The sequence below is a fragment of the Oryx dammah genome, unplaced genomic scaffold (genome assembly GCF_014754425.2).
Source record: "Oryx dammah isolate SB20612 unplaced genomic scaffold, SCBI_Odam_1.1 HiC_scaffold_21, whole genome shotgun sequence".
Classification (NCBI taxonomy): Eukaryota; Metazoa; Chordata; class Mammalia; order Artiodactyla; family Bovidae; genus Oryx; species Oryx dammah.
The window spans coordinates 19,563,660-19,579,685 of record NW_024070205.1 but is presented as its reverse complement, the minus strand read 5'-3'; the positions used below and the strand labels follow the sequence as shown (position 1 = coordinate 19,579,685).

The window sequence follows — 16,026 nt, the reverse complement described above, 5'->3', positions numbered from 1 at the left end:
CTTCCTTGAGGCCACACATGGCACTTTGTATCTTTGGTCTCTGGGGAGGATCATCAGACCCACCGTCCAGTCTGCGGCCAGAAGTAACATTCTCCCCAGAAGACCCACCTGCTCCGGAAAGTGCCCTGTCCCCTGCCCACCCCCCACCTCTCTGGGGCAAGTCAAGGAATTCACAGGCCCAGCCTCTTTCCCAGGGGGGATTTTGATTTCAGACTGGTGTTAAGCAGACTAGGCACAGCATGGCCAGTGAATAGAAAGGTTAACGTGAGGCTGGGGTGCCTTGCTTTTGACCTCACTGAGGATAAGATCAAACCAAGTTCAAATATTTCTTGATAAACATTTTCATCAGGGGAGCCACCGGCCTTCTCTCTTGTCATGAGTTAGCCCTGGGGTTTCACTCCTCCGAGCTCACTGCCTCTCCCCGGGGATTCCCTTCCCTCATAGGCTTACAGAATCCAGATCTTTCTACACCACTTACCTGCGGAAGTTTTCTGGGACGACCAGGGAGGCTGTCCAGACCACAGCTGCGCCAGCCACCACCAGCGCCGTAGCTCCCACCGTGTGGAAAGTTGCAGATCGGTAAGGCCTCGCCTCTTCCCTTCCCTTCCTCACCCTCTCCTCTGATCGCAGCCTCCCCGGCCCACCCCTTCCTTCCACATGCTGTTCCTTGCCACAAGCCTGACTCTGGAGGGCTGGCCTTGGCCTTAGGGGCACCCGGGCTGCTGGGCACGTACTGGAGAGTCTTCTTGTTGGGGCAGCAGCATCTGATGACTGCATACTTCATGATGGAATGCATACTTCTGATGCCCACATTCCTTAAGCTTAACTCTATTCAAGAGCAAGTAAAATCAGCTTGGGAGGATGATCTACAGCCTCCAAAACAACTTCCCACCCAAGCAATTATTTCTCCAACACAGATTTTTGAGTCCCTGCTATGTGCTAGGCACCAGGAATACCAACTGTGCAGGGCAGATATGGTCCCTGCCCAGAGATTACAGTCCCTTCACAGCATCCCTTCTAGGAAGGCACCTGACCTCAACTGAATGCCTCTGGGGTCAAGAAGCTCACTACTTTTCTTCAGGGTAGTCAGCATCTTTGTGCACAGCTGTAAGCACGAGGAAACTGTTCTTCTCTCTCAGCCTCTTCAGCCCCGCCCTGGGAGTAGAATTTCTGCCTTGGGCAGGGAGACAGGGCCGTAGATTCTTGCTCTGGCCCCCAGGAGTGTACCACACGGAAATGGCTGAGCAGGAAGCTCAGAGCTGAGTCCAGAGGGTGGTCCCCAGCAGGGCGCTGCACAAGAGAACACGGAGTGGGGTCATCAGATTCCAGGAAGGATTTTGCATCCCAGCATGAGGGACTCTAAGGATGGAAAGTGCTAATGGAGAGGTTTTTAGTAAATCAAGTGAGAAGGAAAGAGAAAGTGAGAGTGATCATTGTAATTATTCAAATTGTAATTCTTCTTATCATTCAGATTGCTGTGATGGCTGGCACTTCTAGCCATATGTGCTGGGCTCTGCTGGTACTTCTGTCCAATAGCCCCTTTAATCGGGGGCCACTCCTTGACGCAGGACACAGGCATGGAGAAGGAAACTGAGACTCCAGGACATAGAAAGGGAGCAGAGAGAGGGGACTTGGGCAGGAGGGTAAAGCGCAGGTAGCCACAGTGCCCACCCGTCAGCTGACCTTGCTGACTCCCCACCACCTCCAGAGGCAGGTGGGGCAGAAGTTCACTTTACCCGTGAGATCACTGCGGCCAGAGAGGTGGGCTGAGTTGCCCAAGCTCCCAGGGCTAGCCCACCACAGAACGAGACCAGAACCAGGGGTCAGGAGGAGAGGGTAAAGACGCAGCCCGTCCTTTGGGGCCCTGGGCTCAGATCCCATGAGAGCAGCGATGGGCATGGGGTGGAGCAGCCAGCATGGAGCCTGCAACCCTTCTCCTAGGGCTGGGGTCAGCCCAAGAGGTGTAAGATGGATCCCTGCCCGATGCCCACGGTTTGGCAGCTGCCAGAGCAGCAATCAAAATAACTGGAAGCCCCTCTTCCCCATTTCCAAAACCCCATTCTCAGCCTTGACAGGCAGCCAAACCCATGGCCTTTCGGAGGGCCTGGCTTCCCCAGAGCCTTGTTGTGTGGGTGCTCCTGTGGGTCTACTCGCCTGTCCCTTGGAGTCTTTGTTCAGATCAGAGCACGAAGCTCAACGTTCTCCTTGTGGTCTTTTGTGAGTGCTAGGAGAGGTGGGGCTGTGGGCCTGCAGAGGGAAAACCCCACTCTATGCCAGGAGCTACCGAGGGTTTTGTGTTTGTGCTTTTGTTTAATCCTCTCAGCAACCTACCTGTGAGCAAGTTATTATTATCCCCATCTTACAGATGAGGAGTTGAGGCTCAGAGACGTTAAGTAATCCACTCAGGGTCACACAGCTAGTTACTGGCAGAGCCAAACGCAAGCATGTAGGACTCTGTGACCATCGGGAGTGCCTCCTCTTCCCTCCTTCTGGCCCTGGGTGCTCCTCCTCCACCCCTGCCCCACGGTTGTCACCCCTTTCTCTCCCTGGCTCCGTCTGGGTCCTCAGCTCCAAGATCTACACGGCTGACCTGGAATCAGCACTGCACTACATCCTCCGGATAGAAGTGGGCAAGTTCTCTGTCCTGGAGGGGCAGCGCCTGGTGGCCCTGAAAAAGTTCATGGCAGTGCTGGCCCAGGTGAGTGGGGCCCTGGGGCCCCTCATTCGGCAGCTCCACATGGGACCCATGTGCATCCCTGCAGGCCGGTGCTGTGCCCGCCTGGAGGAGTTAGCCCGGCCCCTTCCTCTGGAGCTCATGGTTGGGTTCGGATCTTTGGACCCACCAGCCGTTGCAGTCCACCATGGGCTGCTGCCCTGTGGCCCCAGTCACACGCCCCCCAGCCCCCCGGGACAACCCCCTTCCCCTGTGCAGGGAGGTAGGTGGGACATGGCACCGGATGCCCGGGGGATATTCCCATTTGCACACATCTGCCTGCCTGAGTCCTCCGCCTCAGGCCGAGCCTGGAGTGTGGCCTCTCACTCCCTGTCGTGATCACTGGGAAAGGAGAAGCTGTGGACCCCACAGTGAAGGCATGAAGGCTTCTCTGAGTCTCTTCTTTCCCTTCTCAGACTCAGAGTCAGAGGGAGCTCCCTGGCCTTAGCCAGGCCTTCCTCCCTCCTTTGTAGTTTCCTGCCAGCATGGCTCCTCCACGCCAGTAGCCATGTACGTGCAGCTCCTGCTTACGGAGGACCTGATGTGTGTCAGGGATTTAATCCTCTCAGTCTCGCTCCCCCCTTAGGAGGTGCAGGTTACCCAAGTGACCTGCCTTAGGCTTCCCAGGAGGAGGTGTCATGGCCAGGGTTTGAACTGAGGTTCCAGGTTCAGTCCCCTGGAGGAGGAAATGACAACCCACTCCAGTATTCTTGCCTGGAGAATCCCATGGACAGAGGAGCCTGGCAGCTTATAGTCCACAGGGTCGCAAAGAATTGGACATGACCGAGCAACTAAGCAGAGCACAGCACAGCTAATCTAAGCTGGCTTCCCTGATGGCTCAGATGGTAAAGAGTCTGCCTGCCAATGCATGAGACCAGGGTTTGACCCCTGCGTTGGGAGGATCCCCTGGAGGAGGAAATGGAAACCCACTCCAGTATTCTTGCCTGGAGAAATCCCATGGACAGAGGAGCCTGGTGGGCTACAGTCCATGGGGTTGCAAAGAGTTGGATATGACTGAGTGACTAACACACACATACACACCTTCAGACACACCCTCACACCCACACCCACACACACCCCTCTCCAGGTTTAGAGCTGGGCCCTTTCTCTGCCATGCTACACACACACACACACACACACACACACACACACACACACTCACACACACACACACCCTCTCCAGGTTTAGAGCTGGGCCCTTTCTCTGCCATACTTCACAGACACACACACACACACACACCCCCTCTCCAGGTTTAGAACACACATGCACACACCCTCTCCAGGTTTAGAGCTTGGGCCCTTTCTCTGCCATGCTCCTTCCTCGTCTCTGAAGATGAGATGCCAGCTGCCTCCTCTCTGTGCACCTGCTGCCTCCTCCCTCCCCGCATCCTTCTCTGTGGCTCCAGGCCCCCTGCCAGCACTGCCCTACTTAAATCCCAAGGCTCTGGCTACCCAGGATGCTGAGTCAGATGCGGGCTCCATCCCCTTCAGAGGCTGATTGCTGACTCAGCGGCCCTCGCCCTGGGGGGCAGGTCTGAGCCCCTCCTTCTGGGGCAGCTGCGGCTCCCTCTGGGGGTGGTCTGTACCTCTCCCTCAGGAACTGCTGCCTGCCTAGCCCCTTGTCCCGCCTCACCAGTCCTGGCCTCCTGGTCCACTTGGCTTGGTGATAGGCAGGTGTGGTTACACCGAGGACCCTGGGAGGTGGTGAGTGCTTGCCACCATGCCGTTCCAATCTCAGCTGAGACAGCCTTCGGCCCCTCTCAGTTGTTCCATGCAGGCCAGGCCCCTGTTCTTCAGCCCCATCTGATAATAGAGCCTTTCCCCACCAGCCCTGTGAGCCACTTGGTCCTCACATGGCTGAGGCCCGGGGTGGCTGGCCCAGAGAATCAGGAGAGGGGAGGAATCCTGGAGTAGTTCTGTATCTTCCTGCTCGACACATGAGGAGGGGCAGCCAGGAAGCTGGGAGGGACCCCATCACCCCACAGACCAGTCCTCTCTGAAGGACTCCTCCCAGGAGGGGCTGTCAACTGCTGCTTGCGTCTCTCAACTGGACTCAGAGCAGCTTTTGGTTTGCGCCCCCCACCCCTGTGTGAGGGAAAAGAACTCGACCCAGGAAAGTCCTGACCAGGCAGAGGCTTAAGTGCTGCCCACCGAGCTTCTGCCCTAGGCAGTGCTGGAACTGAGTTTGGGGTGAAGTCCTCCCTGCTGGAAGACACGCCCCTCAGAGAGGAGAGGGCTGGCCCTGGGGCAGAGGCAGACTCGAGGTAGGAGCCGTGGGCCAGAGGGCACGGGCTTGGAGGCCTCTGTTTGAGCCGAGCAGCACAGCCCCTGAGACTGTAGAGACTTCTGGCCCTACCCTTGCTTCTTCCTGAGCAGCAGTAATAGGAGCAGCCACTCATTTGAAAAGACTCTGATGCTGGGAGGGATTGAGGGCAGGAGGAGAAGGGGGCGACAGAGGATGAGATGGCTGGATGGCATCGCCGACTCGATGGACATGAGTTTGCGTGGACTCCGGGAGTGATGGACAGGGAGGCCTGACGTGCTGCGGTTCGTGGAGTTGCGAAGAGTTGGACATGACTGAGCGACTGAACTGAAGTGAACCATTCCTTGAGGGGGTTCCCAGGTGGTGCTAGAGACTCAGGTCTCTGCATTGGGAAGATTCCCTTGGAGTAGGAAATGGCCACCCACTACCAGTACTCTTGCCTGGAAAATTCCATGGACAGAGGAACCTGGTGGGCTACAGTCTATGGGGTTGCAAAGAGTCGGACATGACTGAGCGCGTGCACACACACCATTCCTTGGCCTCTGACAAGGTGTGACTCTGAAGAGTGCTCCTTTGTGTTGTAGCTTATCTGTATTTCTCAGAACAAAACTCCACGGGTGGGTTCTAGCATCGTTGCATCACATGTGTGTGTGAGCTAACCGTCACCCTTCCCCACTGCGTGCCTGGGGCACCGAAGAAAGCCTGGGGGGCATAGAGCTCCCTCCGCCTGCGCAGCCTTGGGGACCTATCGGCTGTGGGTCGGCCCTGCAGCCCAGCAGGGATCTCCCTGCTCCCTGGTGGAAGCGGCTGGCAGGACTGGCCACTAGGTGGCATGTGATCACCAGAGTTTCCCTGCTCCCGGCACAGGGTAACTCCCTGCAGTCCAGAGCCCCTTAATTCATCCTCCCTCCTGACACCATGGCCTTAGAGGGCGTCATCTTTCCTAATCAGGACAGCGGGTGAAGGTCAGTGAGGAAACGCTGACTTGAAGCTGTAAATTTGTGTTGAGAACCCAGAGGCCAGTGTGAGCTGACCAAGAGACAGCGTGTCAAAGCACAGGATTCTTTCTGGCCATTTCTCTTGCTGGGGGACAGTGTCCTGCCTGGAGGTTTGATAAGAACATGCCATGACTCCCTCAGAGGACTGGATCCCTTGGCAGATTTTTCTGTTTAGGGATCATTCCTGTCTTCAGCTTCCTTCTTCTTACAAATGTTTTTCTGTGCTCTTGTTCCCCAAGTTTCTCTGTATTGTCCTCCTGACCTTCTCGATGATTTTTCTGACCTGCTCTGCTGCTGCAGCCCCCTCTCTCCTTCCCCCACCCCGGGTATGCTCGTGCATGTGCTTATGTGCACACACACACACACACACACACACACAACACAGCCATCCTCCTCCCTGGAGTCCTTGTGGTTTTAAAGTGCTGATACTAATCAGATTTGAGTTGACTTATCTTCAGAGTAGCTTTTCCTGCTCCTCAGAGACTACGGGGAGTTCCCATCAAGATTTGGATCTCCGCTCTGGCCCCTGCGCTGCCTGGTCGCCACTGGCAGCCCGTGGAATACAAATGAAAGGCCATTTGCCAGCCCAGCCCAGCTGGTCAGTTTGCTAATCAGCTGCTCTATCAGAAGATTACCTGAACAGAGGCCTGTGTGGCCCAGGGGTCCCAGCCGCCCTGGGCAGTAACACAGGTGCTTGGCCTCCCCCCCCCCAGTGGGCGTGTGGTCAGGGCTCAGAGCCCCAGCCTGCAGCCTGGAGTGGGGGTGGCCTTGAGGGCCCAGCCCCACTGAGCGCCTCTGCCCAGCCCTCCGCCTCGCCTTCCCAGGTGTCCCAGGGCAAAGGTAGTGAGTGAGGAGCCCACATTTGGGTGTTTTTTTTCCTTCTCACATTTGGGCCTTAGGATGTTTTCCTGGTGCTTTTGGAACATTCCAGAACATACCTCAGCCCCCTTCCGCCCACCCCCACTGCCCTCCCCAGGGGAACTCCCAGGGAGTTGCTTCTCACTCTCCACTTATCGCTTCCATAGTACTTCCGTGGCCGGCCCTTAGTCCAGAACTTCCTGCACTCCATGAACGACTGGCTCAAGAAGCAGCAGAGAAAGAAAATTCCCTATGGTTTCTTTAAAAATGCGCTGGACAGCAGGAAGGAGGTGAGTCTGGGAGGCAAAGAAGCTCTCCTCCATGTTCCATATCTATGGGAGCATAAGGGGTCCACCTTGTCCCTTCTGACCTCCTCACCAATCCGCATTTAGGAAGGAGGCCGTGATCTTGGTTGAGTCCTTGTGTTGGTCACGAGTGAACCGCCATCTGTTGAGCTCTATCTCTCCAGACCTCACTTAATCCTCACAACATTAGTGGAAGGCAGATACTATTCCCACTGGGCAGATGAAGAAGCAGAGGTCAAGTAACTCTGTGTGTGTCTAAGGCCACACAGCCAGTAAGCAGTTAAGCTGGGCTTTAGAGCTGGTTGTGAGACACCCCTGGTGGGAGAGCTTTTTAACCACAGCCCTCTGTTGCCTGCCGGGCTCCTCAGCGCAGCTTCTCTCCAGGGGCGCTTTCTGGGCTCCTGGTATCACCGCTGTTTGCACAGGTGGGCACGTCAGCCAATAGAGGTGCAGAACCTCACAGACGTGTGGCGGGGGGCATCACGCCTGCAGGACCCTTGGAGATGAACCGCTCATTCTGCAGGGGGCGAGGTTGAGGCTAGGGGAGGGACGTGACTTGGTCTGTGTCACCGTCTCAGCCCTCCTGCTCGTTTGATGGGTGTCACCAGTGGAAGGGAAACGCCCACCTCAAGGTGACAGACGGAGAAAAGGAACCGTTTGAGTCAGGGCTGCGCGCAGACCTGGAGTCTCCTGCAAGCTGCTCTCCCCGCGCGGTTCCTGGTTCTCCTTCGCACGTGCGCTCACCCTCCTGTGTGTCCCCTAGGGCGCTGTGCTCGCGGAGAAGGTGAGCTGGGTGGGCTGCCAGGGGAGTGAGCCGCATTTCCGGGGCTTTCCCTGCTCCCTGTGGATCCTGTTCCACTTCCTGACCGTGCAGGCAGCTCAGGAAGGTGTACACCCTTCTCAGGAAAGAGGTGAGTGGAGGCCCGGGCACCCCCGTGCCTCAGCCCACCCCATCCCGCCCTCTGCTGGCGCCCCCTGCAGGCCTGAACTGAGGGGAGTCTGCGTTTGCAGCCAGGGACACGTGATCAGCCTGGACCCAGAGCAGGAGGGCCTGGAGGACACTCTGTCCTGCCACTCCGTCCTGCTCATAGCCCCCAGGGTGGTGCCTCACAAACTCAGGGGTGTGAGGCTGCTCCCTGGCTTTCTCAAAGCCACAAGCTTGTTTTATGATCTAGTTCTGTTTTTTATACTCCCGTAAAGAAAAAAAATCTATGTCTTCTTCACAATTTATGCAGCTAATACCATGGACTCTGAACAACTTTACTGTATTTCCCCCTGAAAAAATCATTTTCTAGGGGAAGCTGGGGAAACCTTGCCCCCTTTGCCCTGTTTTGTACCCAAAGCAACTGCTCTCCATCACTCACCCTGCCCCTCAGCCACATGAAACGGCTGAATGGGTGGGCACCCAGTTCAGCCCCTGTTCACTGAGGGACCAGGCTCATGCCAGGCCCTGGCTCAGCCTGAAGCACGCAAAGTTGGGAGAGACATGCCTGCCCCCAATGGACTGTGAAGCAGGTGGGCACAGGGCTGACGGGCTGTCTGCCAGGGCCCAGGGGCAACAGGGAGAGGAGGATGCACAGGGGTAGGGGAGCGAGGGAGTGCTCCACGACGTTGGGAAGGGCAGGAGGAGGTCAGTGAGGGGTAAGATGGACCAGACTCCCGGATGGAGGAGATGGCCTGTGCAGAGACAGAGGGAACTGGAGGAGTGGCCAGGCGTGCAGACAGCCAGTCGGCCTATCAGCCACGATTTGCAGAGTGTCTCTGAAGAGCCAGGCCCCGTGCTAGGGGTCAGGTATAGCAGTGCTTGCAGCAAGACATCCCTGCCTCGAGGGGACAATATTCCAGTGTCAGGAGACAGACAGTAAACACACAGATAGATCACTTCAGGTGTGATGGTGAGTCTGTAAGGAAGACAGAGCCCATGGTTGGGTGAGGGGCTGAGGAGGGGTTGTGTGTTCAGACAGGCTGGCTGGCTGGGGGAGGTTCCTCTGAGGAGGGGCCCAGTGCTGAGACCTGATTGGTGAGAGGGAAGCAGTGATGGGATGTCTGGGACGGGAGCCCCCCTGGGCTGCCTGAATCTGAACAGGCTGCCACAATGAGCTGCTACACACTGGGCCTTAAACAACAGAAAAGTGTCTTCTCACGTTCTGGAAGCTGGAAGTCCACGATGAAGGCGTTGGCAGGGTGGGTTCCACGGAGGCCTCTCCTTGGTTTTGTAGATGGCCATCGTCTCCCTGGGTCGTCACATGGTCCTCCCTGTGGATGTTCCTGGCTGTGTCCAAGTGTCCCCTTCTTACAAGGACACCAGTCATGTTGCAATAGGATACACCCCAGTGACCTCATTCTCACCTAATCACCTTTTTAAAGATGCTGTGTCCAAATACAGTCACATTCTGAAGGACTGGCCTTAGGACTACAGCATAAAAACTTTAGAGGACACAGTTCAGTCCGTAACACAGGTCAAGGACTGGAAAGAGCAGGAAGCAAGTCAGGCGTGTTTGCAGCCCCAGAGTGGGCCAGGAGGGGGCTGCAGGAGAGGAGGTGGGCACTTGGAGGTCCTGGGGAGGGAGGGAATTGGATTTCAGTCCCTGCATTATGAGAATCTACTGGAGACCATTGGCAGGGGAGGGATGCGCATGATCGATGCTTTAGAGAGAGGGCTGGGTGGAGGGCTTTAGAGCAGAACAAGGTGGAAGCAGGGCAGCCAGTTAGGACGCGGTAGAACTTGTCCAGGAGAGGCGGTGGCAGCTCGCGCTGGAGTTGTTAGGTGAGCACGTGTAAGAAGGGCAGATTTGGGTATGTTTTAAAGGCAGAGCTGATATGACTCAATGAGGTGGATAAAGAATGTGCGGGATGAAGGACTTTGGTCGGACCCTGGACTTGGGCCTGAACGCCTGGTGGATGATGGTTCTATGAGCCGAGAAGTGGGAAGGCTTGGGGGTGGTAGTAGATGGGGAGAGGGCACGCAGAACCGTGTGCATCTGTGGAATCTCTGAATGGAGAGGCAGACAGTCACGCCCACAGTTCTGGGGCGAGGTCCATGACAGAGACACACACCTCGTGGTCGGCAGCATGTAGATGGCAGTTAAGACGTGGGGACTGGATGAGTGCGTTAGCGGGTGGGCAGAGAAGAGTGCAAATAGGCCCGAGTTCTGGGGCATTCAGCTTCCAGACCTCTGCTCGGTGGAGAGCGGGGGCCAGCAAAGGAGACTAAGAAAGAGCCGCCGTTGCAATTTCAAGAAGGCCCCCAACATAAAGAGTTTTGAGAGAGAGGACCTGGCCCAGTGGGTGCTGCTGGGCCGGAGGAGGTGGTACAAAGGGAGGACCTCCTGGCAAGAGCCGTTTCAGGGCTTTAGTGGAAGAGCTGGGGAGAAGTTGGAGGTACTGGGGGAGTGATTGGGGTATGACCCCGGTCGGAGAGAAATTTCTTTATTGTAGTTATTTTTTTCTGTCGGAAGGAGCCCATACAAGGAGGAAATGGATGATGCCGTAGCAAATGAAAATATGGACAGGAGTGAAATCTTGGAGAAGGCTAGAGGGGTGAGGTATAGAGCATGAGGGCAGGCAAAAGGAGCGATGGGGGTGGACGCAGGAGCTGAGAGGACGGAGGAGGTGAGAGGCAAGGCACAGCTTGGTGTGGACCCTGAAGTTGCTAAAACCAAGGGCCCGGGGAGTGGTGGTGAACAGGACAGAGAGCAGGGTGCTGCAGTCCCAGTGGGTGGAGGGCTGGGACTGGGAGACAGGCTTTTAAAGCGCTGGGGGTTCACTGCAGGAAGGAGACAGAGTCTGGATGCAGCCAGCAGCAGGGAGGGTCCTTCCACCTCCTCCAGCCCTGAGGTGTGTGGAGTGTGGAAGACAAAGGGGTTCAAGAAGGGCAGGTCTGGGGGCAGTGGTATCTTCAGGGAGGAGCCCATGTTGGAGCAAGAAGAGGCTCAGAGCCTGTGATGTTGGCAGTCCAGAGAGCCCAGGGGAAGGGCATGAGGGGGCTGAGCGAGATGGAGACAAATTAGGGGATGTGCAGAGCCAGATCAGGATGCGCTCTGGGTGTGTAGAGCCTAAGGGAGGAGAGGCAATGGAGAGCAGGTCACGACAGGAAGCCTGAGGCAGGAGGGGCAAGGTAGGGACCCACAGGTCGGGTGGTGGGCGCTCCAGCCCCTGCCCAACTCTGCCACATCTCTAAGAGCCTGAGTGTCCTGATGATGAGTTTGGACTTATCCTAAGTGTCAGGAAGTGATGAGGGCCTGGATAAGAGGCAGACAAGGGAGACTGAGCTTTGAGAGTCTGGGGGAGAGATGGAGTCAGAGCCGTGACCACCCCTGGAAGGTGAAGTAGACAGAGAGACCAGTCCCCGCATCAGCTTGGCCCAGTGTGTGTGCCCTATGCAGAGGAGGCCATGGTGGGCCTGTGATGGGGCTGCTGGTGGGGTCAGCAGGGCCAAGCAACCTGCAGGGCCCCCAGTGACTGACATCTCCTCTTCCCTGTAGCCAAGGCTCAGGAGGTCCTCCAAGCCATCCGGGGCTACGTCCGCTTCTTCTTCGGCTGCAGAGAGTGCGCCGGCCACTTTGAGCAGATGGCTTCTGGCTCCATGCAGCGGGTGGGGAATCTGAACAGCGCCGTCCTTTGGTTCTGGTCCAGCCACAACAAGGTCAATGCTCGCCTTGCAGGTAAGGCAGGGCGACCTCCAAGGCTGGAGTCACCTGCAGAGGGAAGCTGAGGTGGGGGAACTTGAGAGTCTTGGACCAGAGGCAGGAGACGGGACCCTGACTGTCCCCCTAGGTGACACTCCGTGTGTCACGGGGCTGCTTAACACCCGGAGCCCCTTCACGGGCTCTCCCAGCCCTGCTGATGTATGCCAGCGTCACTAGACCTATTTTCCAGATGAGGAGACTGAGGTTTCGGCACTCTGAGATCCTTGGCCTCCCAGTGCCATTGCTTTCTCTCTGCCCAGCACCACGGCTACTCCCTCTGGCTCACTGGGGTCCCTTTTCCTGGCTTCCCTGTTCTGCTTTCTGGCTATTGACCCCATTCTTAAACCAATAAAGAGAAAAGAGCTGAGTTTTTCCACCCCGCTGGGAGGGGTCTAACGATAAAACGTGCTTGAGAAGAAAAACCTTCCTGGAAGCCAAGGACCGATTCTCACAGGAGGAGGCCTTGTCTTCTGCGTTCCCCTTGTTTTCAGTGTTTTCTATTTCCCCATGTTAAGGAGTCTGATGGGTCCCACAGACAAAAGCATTAAACTCCAGGGGTGACCAGCAGCCATCTGCGGATGGAAGCCTGGGCTGCTCTGCTGGGAGAGAGGAAGTGCGATTGGCTGGGACAGACCTCCCAGGGGTGGGAGGCAGGGGAGAAGGCCTAGGGCAGGCCGAGGTTAAAGGAACCAGTGGAGCAGGTGGCCTGCAGGCGGCTGCCCTTGTCTGCATCTCCTGGGGCCTCCTGGGGGTCTTCTAAAGAAGACACGCGCCATCTCTCTCCCACCCCTTCTCTTCCTGCCCCCGCCCCGCCCCTGCCACCAGAAGCTCATCTGAGCCTCCAGCCTCGTGTGACCTACAGGCTCCCAGGCTTTCCCGGGGGCCCAGCTGCTGCTGGAGGGCCAGGAAGTCAGTGCACTTGCTCTCTCTAGGACTGCCCTTTCAGATCAGCCAGTAGCAATAATGAGCAGGTGCAGATGGAGTGCTCACTTTGCAAGGTCTGCTCGCTATCACTTCTCACTGAACCCTTGGAATCTCCATGTTGCTCCCTCCCCAAAAATAACCATTCTGATTTTTACATCACTTGCTGCTGCTGCTTCCTTCTGTCCAACCACTTTTCTTCCCCCCTATTAAACCTTTTAGGAGAGGTGCCTCCTCCAAGAGAGATGGGCTGATTGCCATTCCCCAGGTGACCCTGGGCAAGGGGCCGGTGGCAGGCCCTCTGGGGCTCAGCCTGGGGCTCTGCCCACAGAGCTGGCCCCGCGTGGGGCCCCAGCAGCCTGGCAGGAAGGGCAACTTCCTGTCTCTCTCCTGAGTGTCCTTTCCCCCGTCCAGGTGCCCAGCCCTTGGGACCCACCTGAGGAGGAAATTTCACTGTGCTGTGTTGAGTTGCCAAGTCGTGTCTGACTCTTTGCAACCCCATGGACTGTAGTCCGCCAGGCCCCTCTGTCCATGGGGATTTTCCAGGCATGAATACTGGAGTGGGTTGCCATGCCCTCCTTCAAGGGGTCTTCCCAACCTGGGTTTGACCCAGGATCAAACCCAGGTCTCCCGCATTGCAGGCAGATTCTTTACCATCTGAGCCACCAGGGAAGCCCAAGAATACTGGAGTAGGTAGCCTATCCCTTCTCCAAGGGATCTTCCTGACCTAGGAATCGAACCGGGCTCTCCTGCATTGCAGACGGATTCTTTACCAGCTGAGCTACCAGGGAAGCCCAGCGTTCCACTACCCGCTACCTACCCCAGAGGGCTGCAGGGGGTGCAGGAGAAGCCTCGAAACTACGATGTGCCTTGAACTCTTGCTTTAAAAACATTACAAAAAGAATGTATCTTTACTCCTGTAAAATTTGGGAACTTTCAGAAAAATGCAAAGAGGGTTAATGCTAATGGACCTAGCAAAGCCTGCCAAACAGATCATTCTGCGTCTTCTCGCCCTTTCCCTTGTCTGGCCCGTGGGTGCAAACCAGCAGCAAAGGTGACAGAGACAGTGGGTTAACACGGGGAAGTGGCTGGAGGAGAAACTGGCGTGGTGGGGGTGGGGAGGAACCTCCTTGTCCAGACAGGCACTACTGTTGGCACCGCTGTGGCCCAGGCCCTGTGCTGGATCTGTTATCTGCCCTCTCTCATGCATATCCTTTCCCAGGGCAGCGGTGCCCGCTTTGTGCGGATGAGGGAGCTGGCATCGTGAATGGAAGGGTGAGATCTGGGTTTCTGGGTGTCCAGCGTGTCACAGGCCACCTGTGTGTGTGCTTCTCTCCCCAGGCGCCCCCAGCGAGGACCCCCAGTTCCCCAAGGTGCAGTGGCCGCCCCGTGAGCTCTGTCCCGCCTGCCACAATGAACTCCGAGGCGCGCCTGTTTGGGACCTGGACAACATCCTCAACTTCTTGAAGACCCACTTCTCCCCAAGCAACACCGTCCTAGACCTTCCTTCAGCTGGGCCAGGCCCCCGGAGGGGTGCAGAGAGGATGGCAGTCATCCCAAAACAGGTGGAGCTGGAGCTGGCAGCTGGAAATGTTACCCTGGCCCCTGAGAAGGCTGAGATCCTAGTGGGCTCAGGGATAAAGGCCCCTGGAGCCACCATCCCAGTGGCGGGACTTGGGGCAAGTCACCCCAAGATGCAGGCTGGCCTCGGTGCGGCCACAGATGAGCCAGACCCGGGAGCTCCTGAGCACGCAGTGGAGCTTCACAGGGATAAGTTGGAGCAGCCAGAGGGGGAGCAGCGCTTGAGCAGGAGAGACACAGGAGCCGTGTTGTTGGCCGAGTTCCTGGCTGGGAGGAACCTCCCCGGAGGCCCTTCAGAGCTGGGCCGAGTGGGCCGCAGCTCCCAGCAGCTGGCGGGCATCCCTGATGGGGAGCCCGAGGCTGGGGCCGGGCAGGGCCAGGGCCAGTGGCTGCAGATGCTGGGCGGGAACTTCTCCCACCTGGACATTAGCCTCTGCGTGGGGCTCTACTCCCTGTCCTTCATGGGCCTGCTGGCCGTGTACACCTACTTCCGGGCCAGGATAAGGGCTCTGAAGGGCTATGCCAGCCTCCCCGCCGCCTGAACTGTCCAACCCGGGAGAGGGGCAGGATAGGAAGCTGCCGTCCACGGGCTCTTCCAGCCCTCTCTGCCTCCCTCCCCTTGCTCCTTGTCCAGGGACACCCAGCAAAACCAATTGCTGAGGTGAAACCTCCCCGGAGCTTCTGGAAAGGGATGGTCCATAGACAGGGAGATGTGCAGAGGGCCCGGATTCATCTGCCAGCATAGGCAAGGGCAGCCTTGGGCAGCGGGGTCGGGAGGCTCCGTCCCCAGTCTCTCAGCGCCAAATTCCTCTTTTTCAGCTTATTTGAAGTCCTGCCTCATTCTCCCCGAAGCTTCAGTGTTTCCCGCTTGGTGTTGGCCCTAAACTGGGGCCATTGAGGCTGCAGTGTCCAAGGTTTCCCCTCTCCAGAGGAGGGGCCCCGGGACTGGAGTGGACCCCCTCCCTGCTTCCCAGGACTCCGTCCGTCCTGCTGCAAAGAGCCCTTTGCGCCAGAGAAGGAAGGACTGCCTGTGGCCCTCTGTGCCTGCCCATCCTCCAGCCCCTCAGACCCTGCCCCCCCCGCCAGCCCCCGGGTGGGGTTTGGCTTTGGAAGCTTCTGGAAATCCTGTTGTTCTCCCAGGTGAGGTCTTTGGGAGGAGTGCCTCTGGCTGGCTCCCTTGCCAAACCTTGGGTACAGGAGGAACACAGGCTGGAGCTGGTGATGGTACTGTGCTGGGGTGTGGGGTTTACGGAGGGCTAACTGGGTCTCTAGTGCCTTAGCTGTGAGAGGGCCAGTGAAGCCTTTGCTCTGAATGTGCTTTCCGCATCAGGCTCAACCCATCTCTCCGATCTGGGTCTTTGTCTTTTGATTTTAGTCTCCAAAATAGATGCTAATCTATGACTGGGGGGCAGGAGCCGAAGCGACCGCAGGCTCGATTCCCACTCCCCTCCACTGTTAGCAGGGGCTGTGGAATAAATTATTTTGTTAAGGCAAGCACCGGTGTATTCTTTAACTTGCTACCAGAGTCCAGGTCTGGACTGCTGTTGTTGACTCGCTCAATCGTGTCCAGCTCTTGTGACCCCATGGACTGTAGCCCACCAGTCTCCTCTGTCTGTGGGATTTCCCAGGCAAGAATACTGGAGTGGGTTGCCATTTCCTCCTCCAAGGGATCTTCCCAACCCCAGGGATCGAACCCATG

General features: G+C 57.2%; 1 protein-coding gene across 2 annotated transcripts in view; it reads left to right on the top strand.

Moving 5' to 3' along the window:
* Positions 1 to 15,821, top strand: part of QSOX1 (quiescin sulfhydryl oxidase 1) — a 40,678-nt gene extending 24,857 nt beyond the window's left edge. Inside the window, exons 7-13 of one of the 2 annotated variants that reach the window (XM_040263869.1) lie at positions 445 to 579; positions 2,569 to 2,698; positions 7,000 to 7,122; positions 7,901 to 8,048; positions 11,622 to 11,801; positions 14,088 to 14,311; positions 15,147 to 15,821. In XM_040263869.1, coding sequence (XP_040119803.1) covers positions 445 to 579; positions 2,569 to 2,698; positions 7,000 to 7,122; positions 7,901 to 8,048; positions 11,622 to 11,801; positions 14,088 to 14,311; positions 15,147 to 15,155 — 949 coding nt within the window. In that variant the 3' untranslated portion in view covers positions 15,156 to 15,821. Of the gene's footprint in view, positions 1 to 444; positions 580 to 2,568; positions 2,699 to 6,999; positions 7,123 to 7,900; positions 8,049 to 11,621; positions 11,802 to 14,087 lie in introns of both variants that reach the window. The other variant, XM_040263868.1, reaches the window with a different exon arrangement.
* The last annotated feature ends 205 nt before the right edge of the window (positions 15,822 to 16,026 follow it).